This window comes from Muntiacus reevesi, chromosome 3, assembly GCF_963930625.1.
Source record: "Muntiacus reevesi chromosome 3, mMunRee1.1, whole genome shotgun sequence".
NCBI lineage: Eukaryota > Metazoa > Chordata > Mammalia > Artiodactyla > Cervidae > Muntiacus > Muntiacus reevesi.
In genome coordinates, this window is record NC_089251.1 from 7254266 (window position 1) to 7266660 (window position 12395).

The 12395-nt window shown below is 56.7% G+C and overlaps 2 protein-coding genes across 4 annotated transcripts; one reads left to right on the forward strand and one right to left on the reverse strand.

The window, feature by feature from the left end:
* Positions 1–843: 843 nt before the first annotated feature.
* Positions 844–8569, forward strand: SPOUT1 (SPOUT domain containing methyltransferase 1). Of its 3 annotated transcripts, XM_065928304.1 has the most exons (13): positions 844–896; positions 1773–1818; positions 2130–2255; positions 4208–4367; positions 4604–4693; positions 4801–4850; positions 5074–5204; positions 6288–6360; positions 6468–6566; positions 7022–7124; positions 7287–7434; positions 7612–7743; positions 8323–8569. In XM_065928304.1, exons 1-13 carry the CDS (start codon positions 861–863, stop codon positions 8389–8391), a joined length of 1263 nt encoding a protein of 420 aa, XP_065784376.1. In that variant the 5' UTR covers positions 844–860; the 3' UTR covers positions 8392–8569. The 3 variants fall into 3 exon arrangements, with proteins under 3 accessions (XP_065784376.1, XP_065784378.1, XP_065784377.1); XM_065928306.1 differs by lacking the exon at positions 7612–7743; XM_065928305.1 differs by lacking the exons at positions 7612–7743; positions 8323–8569 and adding an exon at positions 8126–8286.
* On the reverse strand, positions 8480–12330 carry ENDOG (endonuclease G). Its single transcript, XM_065928312.1, has 3 exons — positions 11546–12330; positions 10304–10413; positions 8480–8827 (listed from the first exon to the last, which is right to left on the reverse strand). The coding sequence occupies exons 1-3, from the start codon at positions 12050–12052 to the stop codon at positions 8545–8547; spliced, it is 900 nt and encodes a 299-aa protein (XP_065784384.1). The 5' UTR covers positions 12053–12330; the 3' UTR covers positions 8480–8544.
* Positions 12331–12395: the final 65 nt, after the last annotated feature.

Sequence of the window (12395 nt, forward strand, 5' to 3'; positions counted from 1 at the left end):
CAAAGAGTGAACCCTAAGATAAACTATGAACAAAGCATCAATAATGGCTCATCAGCTCTAACAAATGTATATCTTAAGGCAACATGTTAATTACAAAAACTGTGGGAACTCTGTACTATCTGTTCAATTTTTGGTAAACCGAAGTCTTCTCTTTGGCCACCTGATGTGAAGAACTGACTCATTTGAAAAGACTGCTGGGAAAGATTGAAGGCGGGAGGAGAAGAGGACGACAGAGGATGAGATGGTTGGATGGCATCACCGATTCAACGGACATGAGTTTGAGTAAACTCTGGGAGTTGGTGATGGACCGGGAGGACTGGCGTGCTGCTTGCAGTCTATGGGGTTGCAAAGAGTCGGACACGACTGAGCGATTGAACTGAACTGGTCTTCTCTAAAATAATAAAATCTGATAATTACAAGAGAGAGTAAATGAACGAATCTATAAAATAACTGGATTTACTTATTGCCAGCTCTGAGTCACACTCCAGCTCTGGGCCCCAAGATCTCCACGTACAAAGGAGAGGTTTGACTTCCGCGCACGACCTGAGCTGGAGGGGAGCGCTCTGGCAGTCCAAGGTTTCTGAGCACTGGGACACTCAAGCCTGCGATGAACTCAACACCACCACCCAACCCCTGCCTCCACGCCAGAGCCGACTCCAGCTCAACGGGTGCCGCCCCCCATCCGCCCCTAGGCAGCCGACCCAGCACCTCCAGCCCTCCCCTGTCCACGTGCTCTTACAGCCCGGCACCTAGGCCACGCCCTCGAGCGCCACTGGCTCTCTGATTGGGCGGCTCGAAGGAGGTGTTGCCGGAAGGGGTGAGTCTGATTGGCCGGGCGGGGCCGACGGCGTGCGGCAAACATGGCGGAGGGCGCGAGGAAGCGGCCCTGTGGTCCGGTAGGTGGAGGGATGTGAGAACCCTGCGGCAGGGCGCGGGGTTGGGGTCAAGAGCCAGAGCCGCGTGGGGCCCCAGGGTGGGGCTGAGTCGCACCTCTAGCTCCAGTCTCGTCGCTGCTCCGCGGCCGGAGTCCCCGAGCTTGTTGCCTGCTTGTGGCCTCAGTTACCACTGTCCCGATGAGCAGCTAAGGTGGGAACCGGGGTTTGAGTCGCACCCGGGACAGCGTCGGTAACTCATTACCTAACCGGAGTCCTTAGTGGCAGCTGTGCCCGGGGCTCGGATTCGGGAGGCAGGACCCGGCTCGCCTTCCCGAGCCCTCTCATGGCGTATCTCTTCTGATAACCAGGGCGGCAGTGGGCAGGTCCTGTCCCCCTGAACCTATTTCCTGTTCTCTCCGGTAGGAACTCATTTAACAACTTACTGAATGCTTACCGCGTTCCAGCTGTCCTCTCAGGCTCTGGGGGTACATGTCCCTACTCTCCTGACTCTCTCTCTCTTGGGCAATATTGTGTGTTGGGGGCGGGGGAGGTGTCCCTCGTTTCCTCACCACCCTCGTTTAAAGGGGCTTCCCTAGTGGCTGAGACGGTAAAGAATCTGCTTGCCAATGCAGGAGACCCGGGTTCCATCCCTGGGTCAGGAAGATCCCCTGGAGAAGGAAATGGCAACCCACTCCAGTATTCTTGCCTGGAGAATTCCATGGACAGGAGCCTGTAGCTTTACAGTCCATGGGGCTGCAAAGAGTTGGACACGACTGAGCGACTAACCAACAACGACTCATTTAAAGAGAGGGGACAGCTGGGGAGCAGCAAGTGGGAACCGCCCCCCTCAGATGTGACCATTCAGCCTCACTCCTGTATACCCGACTCCTTCTCCAGGGTGAACATGGCCAAAGGGTGGAGTGGCGGAAGTGGAAGCAACAGAGTAAGTCAGGGACTGGGGGGTGGGGTGGGCCTAATGGGGAGCTAAGTGTCTGTGCTCACCTCCCCCACTCCATCAGTGCACAGCTGAATCTTAGGGAAAAGGCGCCAGGTTTGTCTCCTGTAGGTCTCACTAGTACCCAAAATGGGGAAGAGGAGGCCAGATGCTATGGAAGGCTCTTCTGGCTGCTCTCTGGGCAGCATTGGAGTCCCCAGGCTGACCTACTGAGAGGACACCACCTACTGGGCTGTTCCAAGTCTTTCCTACCTCCAAGTCACTCTTCCCTCCACCAATTGGGATGTCCTCTTATCCAGAAAAAGAGGAGAAAAAGAAGTGGAAGGATCTCAAGATGACAAAGAAACTGGAGCGACAGCGAGCTCAGGAGGAACAGGCAAAGCGCCAACAGGAGGAAGAGGCAGCTGCCCAGAGCGAGGATCGGGGTGAGCAAGCTGGGTCCTGGGCAGGGCAGAGAATGTCACAGGCGGAAGGGCCCTTAGGGGCCACTGGACCCAGACATCTTGTCCTGATGGAGAAACTGAGGCTTGGAAAATTGGAGGGACCCAAAAAGCTGAGCCCTAACCTCCTACTTAGGTGGATTTCAGTTCTCTGGAGTATAGGTGTAATATATCATAACTTCTAGAACCTCATCATTGTAATGGCTGTTTTTACTTTTTTTTAAGCTCCTTTAGCCAGACTTTATTGTTTGAATATTTGCAACTGCTATTCTATATATAAATTTTAATTTCTTACAAAACTCTTTATTTCATATTGCTAGGTCACTTCACTCTCCATTTTTATGCCACATTTCCATCCAGATCTATTTCCCAAATCACAATCTGCCTGATGGTGTGTTGTTTTGTTCAGTTGCTAAGTTGTGTTCGACTCTTTGCGACCCCATGGACTGTAGCCTACAAGGCTCCTCTGTCCATGAGATTTTCCAGGCAAGAATACTGGAGTGGGTTGTCACAGTTTTTACTTTTTTATTGAGCACTTTGTGTGCTTTAAGTTTATTTCAAAAATCCCAGCAAACATTGCAGTTAACATTTCTCCAGCTGTTAAAGTGAAAGTCCAGTCCAACTCTTTGCAACCCCATGGCCTGTAGCCCACCAGGCTTCTCTGTCCATGGGATTCTCCAGACAAGAATACTGGAGTGGGTTGCCAGTTCCTTCTCCAGGGGATCCTCCTGATCCAGGTTTTGAACCTGGGTCTTTTGCACTACAGGCAGATTCTTTACCACCTGAGCCACCAGGGAAGCCCCTAGCTGTTAACACCCACCTATATCTAGGTGAAGAGGTATGTAGATACAATTGTACGGAAGTGAGGCTGCTTAATCCATGCACTTCTGGACTTGGTTTTTCTAATCCCACATTGTGTCCTGATATCCTTCCGTACATTGTGTCCTTCTGTACATCTGCATCTACCCTAACAAATTGTATCTTTCCTCCTCGGTCAAACGCAAAATTCTGGACTATCAGGGGGCCATGTTTTACTCTGTAAGCCCAGTGGTTTTTAGTGATGATGGTGACAGTAGGGACAGAAACTGAGCACGTCAACTGTCTCAGACACCAGGAAAGCCCTTTATCTCGTATGGCTCCTTTTGGATGACTCTGGGAGCAAAAGTGTGGTGGTTTATTCTGAAGTCAGCTGTTCTGCCTTTTGTGTGACCTTGGGTCATGTATTCGGAGAAGGCAATGGCACCCCACTCCAGTACTCTTGCCTGGAAAATCCCATGGACAGAGGAGCCTGGTAGGCTGCAGTCCATGAGGTCGCACAGAGTCGGACACGACTAAAGCGACTTAGCAGCAGCAAGCAGCAGGGTCATGTATTTGACCTCTTTAGGCTAAAGGTTCCCCAACTGTTAGTGGGGATCATGGTAGTACCTACTTCCTAGGGTTATTGGTTTAAGTTTATACCCATAAAAGGCACTAAGAATTATTATTTTTTTAATTTTGCAGAGGCTGCTCTGCAACATGTAGGATCTTAATTCCCCAACCAGGGATTGAACCCATGCCCCTTGCATTAGAAGCACAGAATTTTAACCACTGGACCACCAGGGATGTCCTGTAAGAATAAATATTAACTCTCATCATTATCCCATTTTGATGCCTGGAGAACTGAGGCAGTAGGGGGCAGAGGATGTGAATATAGGTCAATGCCTCTAACCACTCCCTGCCGTAGCTAGTGGTACGTCCTGTTTATGGGAGCCCTGGAGACCCCCAAGTTCATTTTCTTCCTGGGGAGATTGAGATCTGGAGAGGGAATCTATGCTACTTATCTCAAAACTTCTCCCAGTAAGAAAACTTTCTAACTATAGGCCCTGGGATTAGAGGGAGGGAGGGTAGAGATGGCCCTGGCTGCTCCAGCTGACCATGAACACCCTTGTCCTGCCTAGGGCGACACTACACCCTGAGTGTGGCCCTGCCAGGCTCTATTCTGGACAATGCCCAGTCACCAGAGCTTCGCACCTACCTGGCCGGCCAGATCGCCAGAGCCTGCGCCATCTTCTGTGTGGATGAGATTGTGGTGTTCGATGAAGAAGGCCAAGATGCTAAGTGAGGGGCCTCCAGCAGGGTCCCAGCGGGTGTGGGGAAAGTGGGGGGCTGCCAGGATTGGCTGGGCTGCACTTCTTTCCCTGCCTTCTTGCCTGGGCCGAGAATCCTGTCTGAATGTCCCCACTGTCATCCTGGTGGGTCGAGGTGCAAAGCAGGGGCACTGCTGAGGTTATACTGCGGGTGGGGGAGCTCTCAAAGAGAATCCAGTGGGCTGAACCCCTGTCTTTCTCTCGTAGCACTGTGGAGGGGGAATTCAGGGGAGTCGGCAAGAAGGGGCAGGCGTGCGTGCAGCTGGCCCGGATACTGCAGTACCTGGAGTGTCCACAGTAAGGACAGACAGACCTTCCAGACCCAGGCGGAGGGGCGGTCCCGGTGCAGGTTGGGCAAGACATGGCCTCCCTGGGAACTTCCCGAGCTCTGCGTTCTTTCCTAGGTACCTAAGAAAGGCCTTCTTCCCCAAGCATCAGGATCTGCAGTTTGCAGGTAAGGCTGGGGGAGGGGACCTGACCCCCATTTCCCATGGATCATCCTCCAGGCCCTGAGAACTCATGGTCCTGTTGGCAAAGCAAGACCTGTGCCTAACGGCACATAGCAAGTCTGTAGCCGAGCTGGATCCTGGACCGGGGTTCCCAGCCTCACCCCACCCCTGCCACCCCCGTGTGCCTCTGCACCTCCCAGACTCTTCCTGGCCCCTCTCCAACCGCAGGGCTCCTAAACCCCTTGGACAGCCCTCACCACATGCGTCAGGATGAGGAGTCCGAGTTCCGAGAGGGCGTTGTGGTGGACCGGCCCACCCGGCCAGGCCAGGGCTCCTTTGTCAACTGTGGCATGAAGAAGGTAGGAACTGGAGGGGGCATCGAGACATGCTTCCCAGACGCTCGCTGGGTTTGGAGGGCATGTGGGGGAGTCCTGCCCCGGGCCTCTCTGCCTGCCAGGCCCCCACTGATGCAGATTTGAGTGAGAAGGGCCTAAAATAGGGCTCAACAGATAGAGCCAGGAGCAAAATTTACTGTGTTTTTTTTTTTTTTTTTTTAAAAAGCATATCAACAGAAGATAGTCCTTGTGCTAAAAACAAACCAAAACAAAAGCCTGCAAAATCAAGTTCAGAATCTCTGGGGTTGCTCCAGTGTGATGCCGAGCTCTGGATTGGAGCATTCATTTGCCACCTATTAATCTCATGTCTCCTAGAGTCAGAGGCAGAAACATTTGAATGTATGGGGATCCCCTTCCCACAAAAAGAACAGACCTGAGAGAACCGGCTGAAAGCAGACCAGGATACCCAGACTCAGATGAAGGGAGAAATACACGTGAAACCCTCCAAGGAGAAAGCCATTCTAAAGTCAGAATTGGGACAGGGACCTCCCTGGTGGTCCCGTGGTAGGACTGAGCTTTCACTGCCGAGGGCACTGGTTCAGTCCCTGGTCAAGGAACTAAGATCCCAGATCCCGCAAGCTGTGTATCGAGGCCAAAATACAGACATAACTTGGGACACAATACTGACATCAGGAGTCCTTCATCACAGCTCCCACGTGGTCAGCGTTTACCTCATGCCAGACCCCGTGCAGGGTAACAATAGCTGTTGTTTACGGAATGGCTCCTATTGACAGATGAGGAAACTAAGGCTCAGAGGAGTTAAGTGACCACTTAAGCGCCCCAAAATGTAGGAAACTGGGATTTCATCCCAGAAATACTTCCTACCTTGTGCCAGGCCTGGACTGATCCTTTTCACCTGTATCATGGGGTAGTCATTTTGCAAGAATGGTCTTTAGTGAGCAGGTCTGGCCCCCAGGCACTGGGGAATAGGGCACAAAGGGTTACCTGGACCCCTGAAAGGCCCCCGTGTCTGGGAGGGCAGTGACCCCTGCTGTCCTGCAGTGGGGGTGGGGCTGGAGCAGCAGATTTTTTCTGGCTTCCTCCCAGGAGGTGAAGATTGACAAGAACTTGGAGCCTGGACTTCGGGTGACGGTGCGGCTCAACCAAAACCAGCTCCCAGGTATCCTAAAGTATGCCCAGCCCAGCCAGCCTGCGGGCTCGGAGCCACCTCCTTCCACTCCCTTGTCCCCTAACCCCATTTTCACAGCCTGTCTGCTTCCTCTCCAGAAAGCAAGACCTACCGGGGGAAGGTTGTGTCGTCGCAGGACCCTCGGACCAAAGCTGGTCTCTACTGGGGCTACACAGTCCGCCTGGCCTCCTGCCTCAGTAAGCACAGAGCCTCCTCCTATGAACATCTGTCTTCTTCTCTGTCTGAGGGACCTCAGAGAGCCTCAGACTGGGATCCTAATCCTGCCAACATGCTGTGTGTCCTTGGGCAGGTGCCTTTCCCTCTCTGGGCCTCGAGTGCACTGCCTGGGATGCTTTTAAGGACTCCTGAGGCAAAGCATCTTTAATGATGTCTGCCATGGGGCTGGGAATGGGGGCAAAGGGGCCAGATGAGTCAAAGGTACGCCACTTGTTTTTGGAGTTCCTTCCTCCCCAGCCTCCGCTGTTTCTCCAAGCTAGCTCAGGGATGGTCCCTGCCCACTCCACCCCTAACTTTCCAGCGGGAGTGCAGGCTGTGGCTCCCTTATCTCCACCACCATCCCAGTACACACACGCAGCCAAGTAACAGTGGCCTGGGGGGAACAGGGTCCCCAGAGAACTGGCCTCCCCGGCAGGTGCTGTGTTTGCTGAGGCCCCCTTCCAGGACGGCTATGATCTGACCATCGGGACGTCAGAGCGAGGCTCAGATGTGGCCTCCGCCCAGCTTCCCAACTTCAGGTGGGTCCAGCCAGGGGGGAGGGCACAGAGCAGGGGACCGGACTGGTGGGGACACAGCTGAATGAACTGGGCCCCTGCTATGTATGGGAGGGCTGAGAGCCCTGGGGGTGGCATTCAGAGGGCCATGATGGGCAGTCAGTGATCCCCTCCTGTGGGCAGCAGGCACGCTCTTGTGGTGTTTGGGGGCCTCCAGGGGCTGGAAGCTGGAGTGGATGCCGACCCCAACCTGGAGGTAGCTGAACCCAGCGTCCTCTTCGACCTGTACGTCAACACCTGCCCCAACCAGGGCAGCCGCACCATCCGCACAGAGGTGAGCCCACCTCCCTCCCTGACCTCTAGGCCCCGCCTCTTCACCACCAGCAGGGCCCAGAGCCCCTTTGTCTGGCCAAGGGGGTTGCAACTCTTCCACTGTCCTTCACCCCACCCGGGGCTGCCCTGAGCCAGCCTTCTGGGGTGGTCCCCTCACCCCCTCAGCCTCTCTCCACAGCAGGATTACAGCAGGGGCGAGCTGAGAGTGAGCTGGAAGCCAGGAATCCTGGTTGTGGTGCCTGTCCAGCTGCTCCCAGGCTGGCTGACCCAGGACACCCACCACGCCTGCTCCAATCCTGTTTCCTTAGCGGTACGCTCCGTGTCCCACTCCCCCTGTCTGACCGTGGTGGGCAAGGCAGCCCTCCTCGATGGCACCTCTGTCCCCAGGGGGACAGGATACAACCTTCTCTCAGAGCCTTCCACCTGGGCAGCATGGAACGCTGTGCCTGTGGGCACCTTCTAGGGGAAGGTGCCACTACCTCCACTGGTCTCAACGGTGGTGATCAAACACGTGGACGGCCTCAGTCTCCCTGTCCCCGGGAGCCTGGCCAGGGTTGGGTGCTGTGCGCTTCCAGTCTCAGCCTCCTGGGAGGAACCCCTGCTCCCACACTTCCGAGGGCCCTCCTGCCCATTGCCTCCCCCTCCCCGGCTGACCTTGGGAGGCAGGTATTATGATCAGCCCCATTTTACAGAGAAGGAGACTGAGGAGCAGAGAGATGAGGCCCTTTCCTGGCAGAGCCTGCAGGTGGCCAGTGACAGTAGGACGAAGCTGAACCTGTCTCCCCACCTCCTCACCACCCCCGCCCCGGACCCTGCTGACGGCAGCATACCCCACGGGCTGGGGTATTGGGCGGTGGGGCCATAGCCTGTTGCTGTGCTTCTCTTCCAGGAGGCCATCCTCATCTCCCTGGCTGCCCTGCAGCCTGGCCTCACCCAGGCAGGTGCCCGGCCCAGCTGAAGGTTCTGTGGGGCCCAGGATGGCAGAAAAGCAGCCATGAAGCCAGTGGATCCCACGGGTTACCTGGACAGACACACTGGAGACTTGCTTCCAAAAATAAACACTTTTAAGTTGATTCAGTCCCCCAAGCCCACAGTCCAGCTGGGGCTGCCCTTACTTGCTGCCCGCAGTGATGGCCTTCAGGCTGCCCGCCCGTGCCAGGATGTTTGGCACAAAGAGCAGTCCCGAGGCCCGCTCAATGCTCTCGATGGGCACCAGGAAGCGCTCCAGCGGGATCGCCTCATCCACCGGTGCATTGGGCATCACATAGGAGCGGAGTTCGATCTGCCCGCCTGCGGCCTCCAGGATCAGAACCTTGAAGAAGTGGGTGGGCACCGCCACGTGGTTCTTGCCAATGACCTGGTACTTCACGTAGGACTTCCCATCAGCCTCTGTCCTGTGAGCAGACCCAGCCACATGGCCTTTCAGGACTCCCAGGGGGCTTGTTCAGACCCAAGGCCACCACCTCCAGGCAGCCTTCCCTGATTGGACCTCCAGTTTGTGTCACCTGCAGGACCTTGTTCAGACCCAAGGCCACCACCTCCAGGCAGCCTTCCCTGATTGGACCTCCAGTTTGTATCACCTGCAGGACCACCCTCTCAGCGTGAGGCTTCTCTGCCCGGCTTGGCTTGCCCAGGAGATTGGGAGCCCCCGCAGGGTAGAGACTCATTCCTCCCCTGTTTTCCTCATGCCCGACACTGTGTTCAGGGAGAGTGGGTGGTGGCAATAAATGCTGCAGAAAGAATCGTGCCTTCATTCACATCCTCCTTTTGGACACTTGACTACTGTCTGTCTCTCCCTGTGGAGGGTGGGGCTATGATAGCAGAATGCCCAGCACCAGCACACGGCCTGGGGCAGAGCAGGTGCTCAGGACACTGGACAGGTGACTCTGGCTAAGTCTCCAAGGAGTCCATTCCATTTCAGCAGGCCAGAGGAGGCACTGGCTAATTAAAGTGTATCAGTGCCTCGGTAAGCCTGTGCTGAGTCCTTACTACGGTGACATCCACTATCCCACTGTCCCTTAAACAACTATGTCGTAGATAACGGGTATTATCCCCACTTTACAGGAGAGGATGTTGAGGTCTTTTGCCCAGGGCACCCAGAGACTGAGGCTTCGCTGGTGGCTCAGTGGTAAAGGACTCACCTGCCAATGCAAGAGAATGTGGGTTCGATCCCTTGGTCGGGAAGATCCCCTGGAGAAGGGAATGGCAATTTCCCAGCATTCTTGCTTGGGAAATCCCATGGACAGAGGAGCCTGGCGGGCTACAGTAGCCAGTAGCCCATCAGGCTTCTCTGTCCATGAGATCACAAAAGAGTTGGACACAACTGAGCGACTAAACATCAAACCCAGAGACTAAGTGACGGCCTGGGTTCCGACCCCAGCAGAGCCAGCTGCTGGCCACAGTCCTGCACCTCACTTATCCCAGGCCTCAGCAGAAAAATCACCCAGCGAGCCCAGGGGAGCTCAGTCCCTTCCATCTGGGAGGCCGCGTGAGCTGCACAGGGACAAGAGTGAAGGCTCAGGGTCAGGAAGACACAGTTCAAAGCTGGCTCCAGGGGAAGGAAGCCCCCAGCAGAGGAGACTGAAGGTGAGAACCCGTGCAATGGTTTCTCTGGGCAGAACATAAGTTAGGTGGATGTGACAAGTGATGACATAGAGGAACAAGGGCAGATTCAGGGCCTGGTACACACGGGCAGAGATGTGGGTACCCCAAAGGTCTCTGTAGAGTAGAATCAGGGGCTCAAGGAATGGACAGACTTGCCCAGAAACCAGATGAATGGGGACCTGGCAGTGCTGACACAGCCTGGGGGGAGCCTGGTTGGGATGACTAGAGGTGCTGCTGTCCCCAGGCCCCCCCAGCTCTAGCCTTACCTGGGCAGGAAGAGTGGCCCCGTGCAGACGTAGACATTTTGGTAGGTGCGGGTCAGGCTGCGGCTGTACTTTTCCAGGTTGTTCCAGGCGTTCTGGTTGAGGTGGGGCACCTGGCAGGAGAGGTGGTCTTCAGTGAGACTGACTGGGACACTTGCAGTCAGAGGGCTGCCCCAGGCCTAGGGGCAGGCAATAGCACAGAGCCAGAAGGTTCCAGCAGCAGGGTGGGAGTGAAGACAAGCATGCAGAGGAAAGTGAGGTTCATGGAAGGAGAGTCACTGAGCCCAGACAGAGCTCACAAGGGTGCTAGCTGCCCCTGACCTAGAGTGGGAGAACTAGCATCCCAGGTCTCCAAGCTGTTTCTCAGCCCCAAAGAGCCGTATGAAGGGGCAAACCTCCCAGAGAGAAACAGGTTTGCTCCTGCCCCAGGAGCTCATGGGAAGACCATCTCTTTCAACCATCTCTCCCTTCCTTCTTCTAAAGTCTGAACTGCAGAGCCCAGCAGGGAAGGTCAGAAATCTGACTCCACCACCTGAGCTCTCTGGTCCTTGGCACAGTGTCCAGTCAAATGGGTGGGGGTCTCTGCTCCTGGGTGAGCACCAGTCAGGTCAGAGGCTGGGACCTCACAAGTCTCACTCAGAGCCCCACCATCCATCTCCACGTGGGTGTCAGGCCCTGGTGGGAACAGCGCTAGAGGAAGGACGGCTAGTCCAGGGTGCACAGTGAGTGCTCCTAACAGCCACTGTGGGCACCTATCTATCCTTTTACTCCGGGAAGGCAGGCAGGGTAGGACAATGGAAAAAGCTCAGGGTCCCCTAGAGTGTGACCCTTGGTCGGTCACTGTCTCGCTGAGACTTTCCTCATTATAGCTCTTATTTACTAAATGCTTGCCAAGAACCAGGAAGCGTGCCTGGTACTTTTATGGATGTGGACAGTTATCTTCAGTTCCTCGGCGCAAGAGGCAGGTGAATAACAGTTTCATCCTGATTTCAGGGAGGCGCTCGGGGGCCCTCGGGTTAAGATCAGAGCGCAGTGGGTACTCAGCGCCCCACCGCTCCATCCCTCCCGCCGGCGGCGCGCGGTGCGTTTGGCCAGGCCCCTGACCTAGAGGGCGCACATTCGGTAACCCTCCCATTCAGCCAAGGAGAAAAGCGAGGCTCAGAGGCGAGCGCTGGCCTCACTTTCCGCCGCCGGGGTCGGGGTCGGGGGTGGTGGCGGGAGGGTGGGGGGGCGCGCAAGCGCTACCTGGGGAGCGACGTTGCTGAGGTAGAAGGTGTCGTCCATTGCCTTCTGGCTCCAGCGGTGGTTGGCGGCGGCGGCGAGGTGGCCGCGATCGAAGCCGCTGCCGCGGTAGTCGGCGTTGGTGGCGCGGTGGTACGCGTGCACCGAGTCGTCCTCGTGGAAGTCGCAGGAGCGGCGGTCGCCGTCGCCGCGGAGCCCCTCGGGCCGCAGCTGCTCGACCACCCAGAGCGCACCGCGGGTGCGCGGGTCGTAACACAGCACGTACGATGCGCGGCTCTTGAGCTGCGCCACCCCGGGCAGCCCGTACTTGGCCAACTCGCCCGGGCCGCCACCCGCGGGAGCCCCGGGCACCGCGGGAAGACCCGCCGCCGCCGCCACTGGCAGCACCGGCAGCCGGCTCAGCAGCCCCGGCGTCGCTCGCGCGTCCGCCCACTGCCGCCGCCAGCCCTCGGCAGCTGCACCCAGCCCTGCGCCCAGGGCCAGAGTCAAGCCAGCCCGAAGCAACTGCATGGCCGCGGATGGTGGCGGGGGCGCGGATGGAGGGCCGGCCCGCGGTGCTGAAGGGACGCCGCGACCTTAGGCGTCCGACCCGGAGGCTCTTAAAGGGGCCGCACAGACCTGAGGGGGCCCACCGCGAGGATGGAGCGGGGCGGAGGCGTGAGACGGCGGAACGTCGGTCCCTTCCACTCACGAACGCTCTGAGGTACTGTCCAGTCCAACAGTTGGGGGTCTGTGCCCACCTAACTGGACGACCGGACGCCCTTTCTTTGCCCCTTTAGGACGCAGAGTTGCGGGAAGGGGGCGTGGCATCACCACCACGGCTCATAATTGGCCGTCTCGGAACCGGCTCCGC